The sequence below is a fragment of the Phyllostomus discolor genome, chromosome 2 (genome assembly GCF_004126475.2).
Source record: "Phyllostomus discolor isolate MPI-MPIP mPhyDis1 chromosome 2, mPhyDis1.pri.v3, whole genome shotgun sequence".
Taxonomy (NCBI): domain Eukaryota; kingdom Metazoa; phylum Chordata; class Mammalia; order Chiroptera; family Phyllostomidae; genus Phyllostomus; species Phyllostomus discolor.
The window spans coordinates 378,824-392,511 of record NC_040904.2 but is presented as its reverse complement, the minus strand read 5'-3'; the positions used below and the strand labels follow the sequence as shown (position 1 = coordinate 392,511).

The 13,688-nt window shown below is 65.6% G+C and overlaps 1 protein-coding gene across 3 annotated transcripts in view; it reads left to right on the top strand.

The window, feature by feature from the left end:
- The window catches only part of GRIK1 (glutamate ionotropic receptor kainate type subunit 1), a 171,114-nt gene that overhangs the window by 108,101 nt on the left and 49,325 nt on the right, over positions 1-13,688 (top strand). For 2 of the 3 annotated variants that reach the window (XM_028503948.2, XM_028503949.2), the window contains exons 5-7: positions 1,595-1,648; positions 3,156-3,329; positions 8,289-8,432. In XM_028503948.2, coding sequence (XP_028359749.1) covers positions 1,595-1,648; positions 3,156-3,329; positions 8,289-8,432 — 372 coding nt within the window. The remainder of the gene's footprint in view (positions 1-1,594; positions 1,649-3,155; positions 3,330-8,288; positions 8,433-13,688) is intronic. The other variant, XM_036017398.1, reaches the window with a different exon arrangement.

Genomic DNA, 13,688 nt, shown 5'->3' with positions numbered 1-13,688 from the left:
ACACTGGACTCCTGGCTGACCCGGAGGTCAGCTCTGCCCTCCTCAGGGGCATCTGTGACCAGCTGACCGGCCTCCCAGTGCGCTCCGAACCTCATCCACCGCGGACAGCAGCTCTGCCCTGGGTAAAATCCCCGGGGAGCCAAGTCCTGTCCTCACCGCAGGAGACTTCCTCGCTGGGGGCTGGTGACTCCCAAGGAGGGTGCCCGGGCATTCGTTGTATCTTCACAATGTTACAATGTGGCCGCAGAGGGCAGAGCAGTGGGGGGTGGGGAGCGCTCTGCCGGGCCCCCCCCACCCTCTTCTTTCCTTGTCCCCTGTCCCGTGAACCACGTTCCTCACGTGGCCTGGGCGCCTTCCAGCGCCTCTTCTGACTACGCTGCCTCTTCCCAGACCTTCCCAGGCCTCTTCTCACTGGGGGTAGTAAAAGTCTTTATTCTTTGATGCAAATGGACGCGTCCCACGGGGCGGCGACCCTCCCCACTGCTCGGAAATACAAAGTCCCGGCTCCACACTCGGAAATTCTCCCCCGAGCGCCTGCCACGGGCTCCGAGAGCGTCTGGCTGGCTGCCGAGCCCCCGGGCCCATGCTCGTCTGCAGCGCGGTCGCGCGGAGATGCGCCTGGATTCCCGAGGCCTCTCCGCTCGCCTCCCCGTGAAGCCCCGCGCCTGGCCCCCACAGCGTCCTCCTGGGGACCTGGCCCGAGGAGGGCGAGCGCCTCAATTCGGGGGGTTGAGAATCAGTCGTTGATCTCCAGACCTTCGGGGTCCTCTTCCTCTCCGTGGGCACCACGCGCAGAAATCCCAAAAGCAGCCCACAGCTCAGGAACGACCTGGCTGAGAACCTCGGCTCGCCCCGCCCCCTCTCCCGCCCTGACCCCCCACGCGGCTCGCGCCGCACTGACCACCTCATCCCGCTCGCCCCGCCCCTCTCCCGCCCCGCCCACACACCCCGCTCGCCCCGCCCCTCGCTCGCCCCGCCCCCCTTCTTCACCAAATACAGGGACCACAGGGCAGCCGGCCTGGGGCTGGCAGGATGCCGCCGAGACCCACGTGCGGGGCGGTGTGAACTGGGTGCACGAAGGTCCCCGTCCGTCCTCCACGCGTTCTGTGGGGTGCGGGGGGGAGGGGAGGAGGAACGTTCCAGAGACTCACTTCTTCACAAGCTCTCGCTGAAGAGCGTCTCCATCCTGGTGCGCGCGTACCGAGCTCCGCTCCGAGGCAGCACCAACAGCCCTGGCGCTGAGGGCCGGCTCGTGCGCGTCTGAGCCTGGGGCTACTCGGGTGGGGGCCGCCCCGGGCCGTGGGGGACAACTCCACGCAGGACATTGGCTCATCTCAGACTTGGCTTAATTTTGATCATCAGCGCACCCACCTCCTCTGGGTCGGCCGTGGCTCGAGGGGAAAGCGCCGGAGGGAGGCCCGCGGGCTGGGTCTCGGGCCGCAGCAGCCAGCCCTCGATTCACCTCGGTCTCGCGGGGACTGAGCCCACGGGTCCCCAGGGCCCCTCGTTCTGCGCTCCGGCCTGAGGCGCCCACCCTACGGCCCACTGATCCCCGTGAGAACCCCGCTCCTGACTCGCCCTCTCCCTGTTGCAGACCCTGTTCATGGGCATGATGACGGAGCACTACCACTACCTCTTCACAACCCTGGTGAGTGTGCGAGTGCACGCGCGTGCATGCGGGCGTCACCCGTGCGGGGGGACAGCTCCAGGTCCCCTGCGGTCAGCCCCGGGGCCCCAGGCCGGACCGGTCGTGGGGACTGCACTCACGGAAACCGGGATACGGGGAAAGCAGGTCTCTCTCCTTCTCCTTGTTTCTAACTAGCAGGGGTGCAGCACACCCGGGAAGGGGTGGGAGTGGAACTTCCGTGAAACACAAGCTGCCAGAGCGCAAACTCCTCCTGAGAGAAGCACCGTGGACACTGTCCACAGACACCGCCCACCCCTGGAGGGCGGCCTGGGGTCCTGTGGCTGGACGCGGTTCCCCACGGGGGTCCGAGGGCAGCTGGTGAGGCGGGGCCCCCTGCCGGGTGTCCTGAAGACCTGGAAAGAGCAGCTGGCGAAACGCTGGCACGTGGAACACACTGCACCCGAGGACCCTCGCACGCTCAGACCCTCAGACCGAGGAGGTTTCTTAAAGGCTGTAACACCTTAAACTCTGAGAGGTTACCAGATCGAGGGAGGCTGATTCGGGGCATTTAATGCATCAGAAAGACGTCCTAGCGCTCATTTGACCAAGCCACACACACATACACCCCTACTCACAAACCCCCCCACACATACACCCCCCACACACACACTCACATACACCCCACACACACCCCACGCTCACACACACCCCACACACACACCCCACACACACCCCACGCTCACACACACCCCACACACACACCATTGTGACGTGCAAACACAACGCCGACTGCTCCTCTGGCTGTAAGGTGCACGGCTGAAACCCGCTTGGGTTCAGGGAGACCTGGTCAGAGCGCCGTCCACCAGACACCACTGGCCGGGGGCTGCGGAGTGGGGGGAGGAGGAGTCGGAACAGGAACAGTTTCCGGCAGCGGCCACCCAGGCTCGAGACTCAGGGGGCTTGAACTCTCTCCATGCCCGGAAGCCTGGGCGTGTGGCCCCCAGCCCCACACGCCTGGGGCTGTGGGTGAGCCGGCACATCACACTCACTGCTGGGAGCCCGTGGGGGCTCGGTGGGCCCCTGGGAGCCTCTGGCTGAGCCCCGCCGGCCGGAGCGACCGTCCTTCCGCTCACTGAGCGTGATAAGGGAACCGTCCGTGGCGGGGACTGGTGCTTTAGACCTGCTTACTGCACACTTCCCCGTGGTTTTACCTGAAGTGTGCCCCTCCCGTGAGAATGAGCAGAACTTGAGGAAAACAGAACATTACTTGGGGGGCGGGGATATAACATTCAAAAGCAGGACACTTTTTCTGACCCTGAGCTGGGAGTGCAGAGCGAATCCCAAGTTTCGTTGGGCAGTGAGGGGGGGAGGCGCTCAGAAGATCGGGGTGTCTGTCTTCCGAGGACACAGCCCGGCGCCTCCCACAGCCGCCAGGAACGCCCCCGCCCCCACCATCCGTAGCCGCCTGCCGCACCGCGCGCTCGCCGCACCAACTCGCCCCACGCCCGTCACGTTTCTCGCCGCGCAGGACTTGTTCGCCCTGGACCTGGAGCTGTACCGGTACAGCGGCGTCAACATGACCGGCTTCCGGCTGCTCGGCGTGGACGACCCGCGGGTGGCCGCCGTCGCGGAGAAGTGGTCCATGGAGCGGCTCCAGGCGCCGCCCAGGCCGGAGGCGGGCCTCCTGGACGGCACCATGACGGTGAGCGGTGAGCGGCCAGGAGCTGGGCCCGGAGGGGGGCGGGGTCCCCGGGGCGCCGGGGGGCCGGGACTCGGACGAGGGACCCCGGGAACGCGCCTGGGTTTCCGAGGCCTGAGCGCAGACACCTGCTGCTGTCGGCTTTCTGGCTGCGCGTCCGGGGTGAGAACAGCTGGGGTCGCCGCCGCGGTCGGGCGGGCGGAAGTGGGGGACAGAGCGGAAACCCGCGGTCAGCCCAGAGAGGGGCAGGGGGAGGGGCGGGGAGGGCGACACCCTGCCCCACCTCGGGGAGGGGGCAGCGCGTGGAAAGTGCGGGAGACCCGCCTGGTGGCCGCATCCCCGCGCTCTGTCCCGGGGACCAGAGGCCCCCCTCTCAGACTCCGGAGGGTGAGTCACTCTGCGGCAGGTGCCAGGCCCGCCCCAGCGGGGGGCAGGGCCGGGGCAGGGCGGGGTCGGAGCGGGGGCGCTCCCCATCTGCAGCTTCTGCCCGAATCATCTTTCTCCGTCACCCCCCCCTCGGTGGCTTCTCTAACGGAAGTCCCGCGTGATGAAGGAAAGAGCAGGGAATTTTTTTTAAGCTTCCCGCGTGGGAACAGTGTCGTCGGCGGGAAAGGGCGTCGGGCGCAGGCAGGTTCAAACTGGCGGGGCCTCCCCCCCCCCCCCCCCCCCCCCCCCCCCCCCCCCCCCCCCCGCTCCCCGCGCCCCAGAAACACTCTCGCTTTCAGACGCAGTTTACTGACAACAGAAAGATGCCCCGCAGGGGGATGAACCAGGGGTTCTTTTCTCTTTCTGTTCTTCTTTTAATGAGAAACAAATTCCAAGAACAGATAAACGAGGGAACGAAGTGGTTCCATGTGACCCCGTGTTCACGGTCGCCGGCCGTTGGTCAAGCCTGAGAGGACTCCTCACGCAGGGACACGAGAGACAAGGATGGAAAACGTTTTAAAGCTGCCCGTGCGCCCTCCGTGATTCGGGCATCTCTGTGGGCGAGGACAAGCAGGGGGTGTCCCGGAAATACTGGCCTCGGGGGCCGGGGACAGGGAAGTCGGGGAGGAGGTGGTGCGTGGGTTTCCTCTTCTCTGGGGTGTGACTCCAATGAGTTCCAATGTGTCCCCAAGTCCCCTGCCCACCCCCAACTCCCTGAAACATCGCTGTCACAGGGTGAGACCAAAACTGACTGCACCCACACTCGGCAGGGACCACCCACGCAGGTGTGGACTCACGCCCAACATTAAATGCTCATCACCAGTGAGGCCCCATTTACACCCCTCCCCTGCTGACCCGACAGCCGTCTGTAAGTGCCCACCGGGGAGCAGACCCTGACAGAGCGGCAGAGCGTGAGCCCCAAAATTCTCACGGACTCAGGCAGCCTGGGGGCCCCCCGGCTGTCCTGTGGGCACAGCCACGTCCCCACGTCCCGGTGGGTGGAGAGCCCCACGCGGCCCAGAGGGGGGGGTTGTGGCCGTCTCACCGAAGGACGGGCCCTCCGGCTCCGTCAGCCTTCTCGCTGGTGCGATGCTAGGCCCCCACGAGGAAGGCGGGGTCTGCAGGGGAGAAGAGGGCGGCTCACCGGGGGCCATAAGAGTGGGCGCAGCAGCCTCGCCAGGACCTGTCAACACAGTTTTCCCAGAATGCAGCAGGACGCAGGCCCTGCCAGTCGGGCCCTCAGCCCTGCAGACAGAGCTTGGAGGCGGGGCCTCTGGTGACCCTGGTTCCCCCGACGAGGCTGGTGTGCGGCTCAGTGTCGTCTCTGCCCCCGGGCAAGGCACCGCCTGGGGGCGGGGGTGCCGGTGGGGGTGCCCGCAGGGACTCACGGGAAGGCTGAAGGGCAAGGCCAAGGGCACCGCCACTCTCCCTCTGGAATGGGGGCACATGTCCAAGTGCAGCGAGCACGTTCTCCAAGACAGAGCCTGTGTCGGACGGCACAGCAAGTCTCCGTGAATTCACGAAGACTGAAACCGTGTGAAGCGTCTTCTCGCATCACAGCGCTAGGGAGCCGGGCACCGGTCACGGGAACAAGACCGGGAAAACACAGGCAGGTGGGGGCTGAACGGCAGGCTACCACCGAGCAGTCGGCCAATGGATAACGCGGAAACCAAGGGGGGAAATTTCCTGAGTCTGATTAAAACGGAAACCAGTGGCCCAAGATCTACCCGACAGAACAAAGACAGATAGTCCTGAGGGGGAAATTCAGCGGCATGGGCCTGCCCCAGAGAACAGGAAACACGTGAAACAAACGGTCCCACCTCCTACTTCACGTGACTAATGAAAAGCCTGAAGTGCGTTAAAAAAAAAAGGAACTAATAAAGATCGAAGCAGAAATAAATAAAATGAAATTCATAAATAAAAAATCAGTTACACTAAAAGCTGTCCCTTGGGAAAGAGAAGCGAAGTTGACGGACCTCTAGCCAGACCCCCCAGGGACGGAGGGGGGGGAGAAGGGTCGAGAGCCAGCGAGGGAAACCAGGAAGGAGAGGGCAGAGGCGCCACCGGCCGCTGAGGTGCAGGGGGCTCCGGGGGCGCACTGCCCACTGCTGTCGCCGACACAGCGGGGGAACCGCGGGGGCACGCTGGCCGTCACCGAGCTGCCCGCACGGTCTTTAATTATCGGATGGACACTCATTCAGGGGAGACACAGCTCAGCGCCATGGGGAGGAGCGTGAACCCGGCGTCTGCTTCCCAGGCCTGAACTTGGCCGGCCCCCCGCGAGTCTGAAGACACCGTTTACCCGCGTTACTCCTTCGTCCACGGAGGAGGGAGGTCACGGTGAAGTCTGAGTGTGTGCAGGGTGTCCAGGACGGCTCCGGACTACGGGCAGCACTCGGTAAAGGTCGGCTGTCATTTCTGATGGAGGTCAAACACTCTCCTTCTCTCGGCGGACCGCCCTCCTTCCATCGAACCCCGAGAGCAGCGCAGAGCAGAGCAGAGCGGCGGCTACCACGGGGTCACGCCAGACCGCCGGGCTCACACCCTGGCCACGTCGCTAAGGAGCAGAACGGCCTTGACCAGGCCACTCAGCGTCCCTGAGCCTCAGTGTCCACATCTCTGAAACGGACTCGCCCAGCCGCTAACTGAAACGGTCGGACCGCGGTCGAGCACCAACGACCCCGCCACCGTCCGCGCTCTGTCCGCCCGCTCTGTCCGCACTCCGGTCAGGGAGTGTGAGACGCTTCCCCTCAGAAGCACAGCGTGACCCCTGGTGCCCCCTCCGGTTCTCGCGAACCTGCATCTGACCTTCAGACACAAAACACCGTCAGGAGGAGGGCGTGCCGGGCACCGTGCAAACCACCAGAGAACCAAGTGGAGCCGTTTCTACCGAGCGCCCGGCACCCTGGCTGTGAAGCGGGTGCCCACACACGACTGGGAGCCCGTGTGGGAAGGAGGCGGTGGCAGAGGCCGCCGGCCCAGGAAGGACGCAGCGTGGAGACGCTGTCCGCACCCGGGGCCGCCCAGGCGCCCGCCGACACATGGCAAACGGGGAGCGGCTCTGCCGGGCCAGGAGAGCACGTGGCAGTCCTCACTCCACGCCCCGGCTCTGGTTTCATCCCCCCAGCCCCCCCCCCCGACTGCCAGCCCGACGCCCCGCAAACCACGTGCCCCGGAGACCGTGATCCCTGCTGGCAGAGAGCCCTCCATCCCATCCGTCCCGACAGCCTGTGCCGGGGACCCTGGGGACTTCACATGAACTAACACGTTTGAAGTGGCTACAAAAACCCTCCGGTAAAATGCGAAGGTGTTACAAGATTTCATCCTTCAAGGAAACCACGGGCCGTATATTTCATGAAAATGCTGGAAGTACTGGTGTGAATGTTTGCAAGGAGAGAAAGGTCACAAGGAAGAGGGAGGGGAGGCTGGACCCCAGGGGGAATGAGGACCCACATCTCTACGGGGGGGGGGGGCAGGCTCTGACTGGGCACCCCCGTCCAGCGTGCCACACGCCCCTGGTCCCCAGGGCCCCACCCCCGCTGTCGCCGGGGGTCCTGTAACGAGAGCCGCCTTTGCCAGCAGGGGAGCACCCACCAGAAAGTCGCCTGTGGTGTCCCCTCTAGCAGTTACCACGCACACACACACACACACACACACACACAAGCACGCAGATGGGTGAGGAGACTGAGACACACTGAGAAACAGTCTGACACTGAAACATCGAGCGTCAGTTTTTAACTCGGGAGCTGAGCCTCCGGCTTAACACAGAAGACTCTGAAATCGTGTGCGCCCCAAACCCGGCCTTTGGTGGCCGATCTGAGCTGCATTCTCTTCACGACAGAAAACAGAGCAGAGCTGTGCCCCCCGACCCCTGGGCACGAGGTGGTCAGCCTTTCGGAGAAAGGAGACCCCTGGGGAACAAAAACTGTTCTGCACCAGAGCAAGTGGCTGCTGAGATCCAAGGGGCTGGGGACACAGGCAGGGGCCGGGGCAAGGGCAAGTGAGCTGAGGCAGGCGGATGCAGGCAGGTGAAGGGGCAGGTGAGCACAGGCAGGCAAGCTCAGGCAGGTGAGCACAGGCAGGTGAGCTCAGGCAGGTGAACACAGGCAGGCAAGCTCAGGCAAGCAGGCTGAGGCAGGCGGGCTCAGGCAGGTGAAGAGGCAGGTGAGCTCAGGCAGGCGAGCTCAGGCAGGTGAAGAGGCAGGTGAAGGGGCAGGTGAGCACAGGCAGGCGGGCGCAGGCAGGTGAAGAGGCAGGTGAGCTCAGGCAGGCGAGCTCAGGCAGGCGGGCGCAGGCAGGTGAAGAGGCAGGTGAGCTCAGGCAGGCGAGCTCAGGCAGGCGGGCGCAGGCAGGTGAAGAGGCAGGTGAGCTCAGGCAGGCGAGCTCAGGCAGGCGGGCGCAGGCAGGTGAAGAGGCAGGTGAGCTCAGGCAGGCGAGCTCAGGCAGGCGAAGAGGCAGGTGAGCTCAGGCAGGTGAGCTCGGGCAGGTGAAGGGGCAGGTGCCGGCCGCACTGAGCCGTGGTGTGTGTCTCCGCAGACGGACGCGGCGCTGATGTTCGACGCCGTGCACGTGGTGGCCCTCGCCGCGCACCGGGCGCCCCAGCTGGCCGTCAGCTCGCTGCAGTGCCACCGACACAAGCCCTGGCGCCTCGGACCCCGGTTCATGAGCCTCATCCGGGAGGCAAGTGCCGCGTGCTCCCCGCGCCTGTGCCCCTCTCGCCTCCCCCCACCCCGGGGCCAGCCACGGCGTCCCTCCTGGGGCAGCCCTGCCGGCGGGGTGTCCGTCAGAGCCCCTCCCTCCAGGCCGCGGGGGGAGGGGGAGGGGTGGCTGGAGCTGCCAGGCGTCCTGCTGGGGGAGGCTGAGCCGTCTGAAGAAGCCCCCAGCCCCCAGCACCACACCCTGCACCCAGCTGGGGCCTCCCTGCCCGCAGGCCCCCTGCCCCAGCAGGCCCCCTGCCCCGGCAGGTCTGCAGGCTCACAGGGGCTACTCCTGGGCCTGGCAAGTCAGGGAGGGGCAGCCACCGTCCCGGGGTCTGTCTCCCGCGTCCCGGGCTGTGCAGGACTGAGCAACAAGCCCTGGTCCCCAGCGGTGCTCGGACGGCTCTGCCACTTATCAGCTCACTGGAAAAGTCCAGCTCCACTCAAAGCCCACCCGACGCTCGGAACCCCTGGGGGAGGACAGGGTGCTGGGGCAGGAGGGGCCTCCCTGCGGCTCTGGGGTCCTGGGCGTCCCTCCCCTGTCCTGCAGGCGTGTCCAGCCTGCGGCCCAACATAAAACCGTAAATGTATGTAAAACGTTATGAGGTTTTCCTTGTGATTGTGTGTCACGATGCATTTAACGTGTGATCCGAGACGACTCTCCTTCCAGGGTGGCCGGGGACACCCCGAGGCTGGGCGCCTGCAGGGACCTGCTCTCCCTGCACACGGGCCCGCTGCTGCAGGGCCCCGGGGTCCCCACTCACACGCAGCCACGGGCTGTCTCTGACCCGCACGGGGCACGCGGGCTGCGTCTGCCCCCGACAACACGAACGAGACGCGGCAGTGGCCAGGCCGGCCGGGCTGCACCGTCCTCCCTGAGGCGGCTCCAGGGCCTTCTGGGGGCAGGTGGGGGGGGGGGGGCCGCACCTCGGCAGCAGGGCACCCCCCCGGGCTCTGGGCAGGCTGCACGTGGCCGGGGAGGAGTTGCAGCCACGAGAGAACGGAGGTGTCCGGGGAAAGAGCCCGCGCTGGCCTCTCTCTCGGGCTGTTCCGTCCGCTCCCCCACGGAAGGGGAGGCTGATCCGTTACGGGGAGGCCCGGAAGGACGAGGTGACAGTGCCTGGGGTCCACACCGAGGTCGTTGGTGTGGCCGGGCCCTGGACGTGGGAGGCGGCAAACAGGTGTCCCGAGCACACCTGGGGAGGAGGCCCTTCCCCTCGGGTCGGAGCCCTGCAGCGCCCTCTGGAGACGGGAGGCGGTACGTGCCCGGGGTTCCTGCTCAGGCCCCTGGCTCCCCTCACCCTGGTCCCAGCCGGTCACTGGGCCTTGCATCCCAGCCCCACCCGGACCAGCCACTCCGACCCCGCGTGCCTCAGTTTTCTTATCTGTCAAGTGGGAGATCACACCTCCCGCGCGCAGCGTGACTGTGAGGATGAAGAGGAGACACGTGTGAACAGGAAGAACCGGAAACACGGGCTGTTCTCTTGCCCCTGCAACGGACCGTGGGTGACGGCCTCGCTGGGTCCCTGTGACGATGCCAGGAACGGAAAGCCGGCAGCCACAGCAGCCACAGCAGAGAGACCACGAGTCATCCATCGTGGAGTGACCCGCCCACCCGCTGGTACAACCATCTGACGTCCCGTGGCCACCAGGAAGGCGGCACGGCCCCCGCCCGCCCCACAGGGGTCTCGGGCACGTCCAGAATCACGGCCGTCCCGGTCACCTCGATCTCCAGCGAGGACACAGCTGGCCCCTGCGTCTCGGAGCAGGGCAGGCAGGGGCAGGCCGCCGACCTCAGCCGGGACCAGCGCTCGGAGCACGCCTGCCCCTTCTGCGCTGCGTGAGGAGGTGCCGTTCCCGAGCCACACTTAGGCACGCTTGGAGCAATAATGAGCTCCAGGCTGAGGGACCGCATCGGAAGCAAACAGCATTTTACATTCATTTACTGGAAAGGCCAATTCCCTGTTCTCAGACTCCCCGGCCGGAGGGGGAGGGCGAGTGACAGAACTTGTTGCCATTTTCATCAGCGTTGTTCTCGGCTGCCCTGTGTCCCTGAGTCCCCGTGTCCCTGAGTCCCCAAGGCCAGTGCTGCCTTCAGCTGGGGGCGGGGCCTGCAGAGAAGGCGGGACTGGGGGTGCCCAGGGGCTGGCCCGGTTGGAGGACCACCCCGAGGGAATCCTGAGACGCACGGACACACGCCACAGCCCACAGCGACAGAATGCAGGTGCTTCTCCCACGGGATCGTCGTCCGGCCGGTCTCTGCCGGCCTCGGGTCGACTGGGAAACACCGAACCTGAGGTGGTTGGCTGGTCCTGAAACGTCCCCGGTCCTCTCTTTTGGTCACCACCACTTTCTAAAGAGTCCCCGTGGCTCCAGTCAGAAACAGCCTGTCCCGGGGTGACCGTCCCCCGTGCACCGGTGAGAGCTGGTGAGCCCCCGGACAGGCCGAGTGTGCGAGAGCCATCTCCACGGAGGGGGGAGGCACTTCCAGTCGAGGGCACGTGACTGTTGTGGGGGGCAGGGGCAGCAAGCCCATGAGGGGTCATGAGCCCCCTGAGCGCCGAGAACCCTGGCGGCCAACCCCATCTCAGGTCCAGGTGGGGTCTGCGGGCCGGGGGCTGGGGTGCCTCCTGCAGGGGGCAGGGGAGTGGCCAGGACGCAGCCAGAGGTCAGCTGGCTGTGGAATCGCCCCAGCGAGGGGGTGCGGCAGGGCTGGGGGCAGCCGGGGCCATGCATGGTGCCGGGCAGGGCCGGGGGGGCAGACGGCGGGGGCAGCGAAGGGAACAGAGGTCTCGGGTCAGGCCAGCGGCTCCCAACAGTGACATGACGGGGGCACAGGGACCGGCCCCCTCTCGCCCCCACTGCCCAGCCTCGGCGGCCGGTACAGCTCCCGGCAGAGCCCGGGACCGCTCACTTCTGACCACACCAGTCCGGGGGTCTCGTTCAGCGGGACCTCCCCCGGCAGCAGAGCGTCTGTCCCAGGACCCTCCCCAGCAGCCAACGCCATGGAAACACAGGAAGCTTCTCTTCCGCCCGAGCGGCCCTCTGGGGGAACCGGGGGAACCGGGGGCCCGGCTGCCACCTTCCCTGATCCTTCCTCCCCAGGCCCTCGGCGGCCACTCGCTGGGGTGGCTCCGCGCTCTCCGTGCTCTCCGTGCTCTCTGTGCTCGCAGGGACGGCGGGCAGGTGATCAGCAGTGCCCCGGGGCTGGGCAACCCTCCGAGCCCTCTGTCCCGACACCCCCCCCACGGGACAGGTTTCCGTCGGCCCGTCTCCCCAAGCGTCTCCGGCCTGTCTCGCAGGGAAGCGAGGGCGGGCTGCTCCCTCGGCCCTGTGACGGCGCCCCACGGAGCCCTCGGGCTGTGTCTGCTGAAGACACACCTGCCCCCACCCTGTCCCACTGACAGTGACGGGGGCCGTCCCAAGTCTGGGGCACAGGAAACGCCCCCGCAGCCCCCTGCTCCCCCCACTGGGTTCTCCAAGGGGGGGGGGGGCAGGGGGGCAGGCAGCCTCTCCCTTCCTGCTGCAGACCCACACCGCGTGCCCCTTCGTCTTGGCGCTGGCAGCGAGAGAGGGCTGCCCCATCTTTCACGAGTGGGGGCTCCTGCAGACTTCCTGTTCTCCGTGGGGCCGCCCTTGAGCCCCTACTGAGAGGTGGGCCCCCTGCCGCCCGGAGCCCCTGGACGTCCAGCTCCCATCAGCACTAACGGGGCTCCGTGCAGACGCGGTCAGACCTTCCGCTGGGACCAGGACGCCGCTGCTGCTCTCCGCGTCCTCAGAACAGCCCTGGCCGTTCCTGGCAGCATCGAGAAGTTTCTCGCGGAACCGAACTCAGGAAGCCGCCGTCCAGCAAGCAAATTCTCAATAAACGTCGTGGAACTAACACCTAAAACACAGGACCAGCTCCTCGGCGACCTGGCCCGGACGGGTCTGCTGCTCGGGGGTGAGAGCTGCTTCCGAGCGCCACGCACAGGGAATGCCTCGGGAGCTGCCCCAAACACCGGCAGCCTCCCACCGCCGCTCCGCGGGGAAGACGGGTTTACGGGCCTGTTTCGGCGGAGCGAGGGCTACAAATCTGGACACGGGAACGAGAGATTGAAACTCAAGCTTTTAAAAACCAAAGGGTCAAAGGCAAAATTCTCCCCGGAGGCACCTGCGTCTGCCTGCACGTGCACGTGGGCTTTCGCTCCGCGGGTCAGCGTCGCGCTGCTGCTGCTGCTGCCGGACGCGCGGGGCCGTGGGCCCTGCGGGTGTCCTGGGCGGACCCAGGACTTCGTCTGCGGCGGCTCCGGAGGGCGGGGCGCGCTGACCCCGCGGCCGGGCGCCGGGGCAGACCCTCGTGCTGCTGCTGCCAACGGCGGTGCATCGGCAGAAGCGGACACGTACGCACTGCACGTGAGGACACACGCTACACGTGAGGACACGTATGCACTGCCCATGAGGACACGTACGCACTGTACGTCAGGACACGCACGCGCTGCACGTGAGGACACGCACGCGCTGCACGTGAGGACACGTACGCACTGCACGTGAGGACACACGCTACACGTGAGGATATGTACACGCTGCACAAGGACACGTATGCACTGCCCATGAGGACATGTATGCGCTGCACGTGAGGACACACATGCGCTGCCCGTGAGGACAGGCCGAGCGTCCTAGGGCGCTCAGAGCTCACGAGGGGGGGGGGGGCGCGCAGAGGCCCTTGCGGCGGGGCGCGGGCGTCCCCGTGGCGCAAAAAGCGGTAGGAAACGGCGCCCGCGCTGCCCGGGAGGAGTGGTGCGCGTTACCGCAGCTGCGAGGCTTTCTCGGTGCCACGTGAGAAAATGAAAACAGACGGGTGAAATTAATTTTAATCATGTACTTTACTTATCCCAATGGGTTAAAACATTATTTCAACATAAAATTATTAATTTATTTTCGTAATAGGTTTTCTAAACCCAGTTTGTAGTTTAAGCTTGTAACACCCAGTTTGGGCTGGCCACATCTCCAATGCCCAGTGCGTCTTGGTGACGACATAAATGTCTAAACACCACAGCCCGTCTCACCAGGCTAACTAGAGAAAGATATAAATTAAACCCTTGTAGGATCCAAATCCTTATCTTCATTGGAAAAGAACATATTGATTATCTATAAAAAGTAATTACCTACCCAACAAAGGCAATAACCGGATTAATATGACCGGTACAACCTGAGCGACTCCACACCGAGTGCCTTGCTCTCCAGGTGTCCCCGGTCA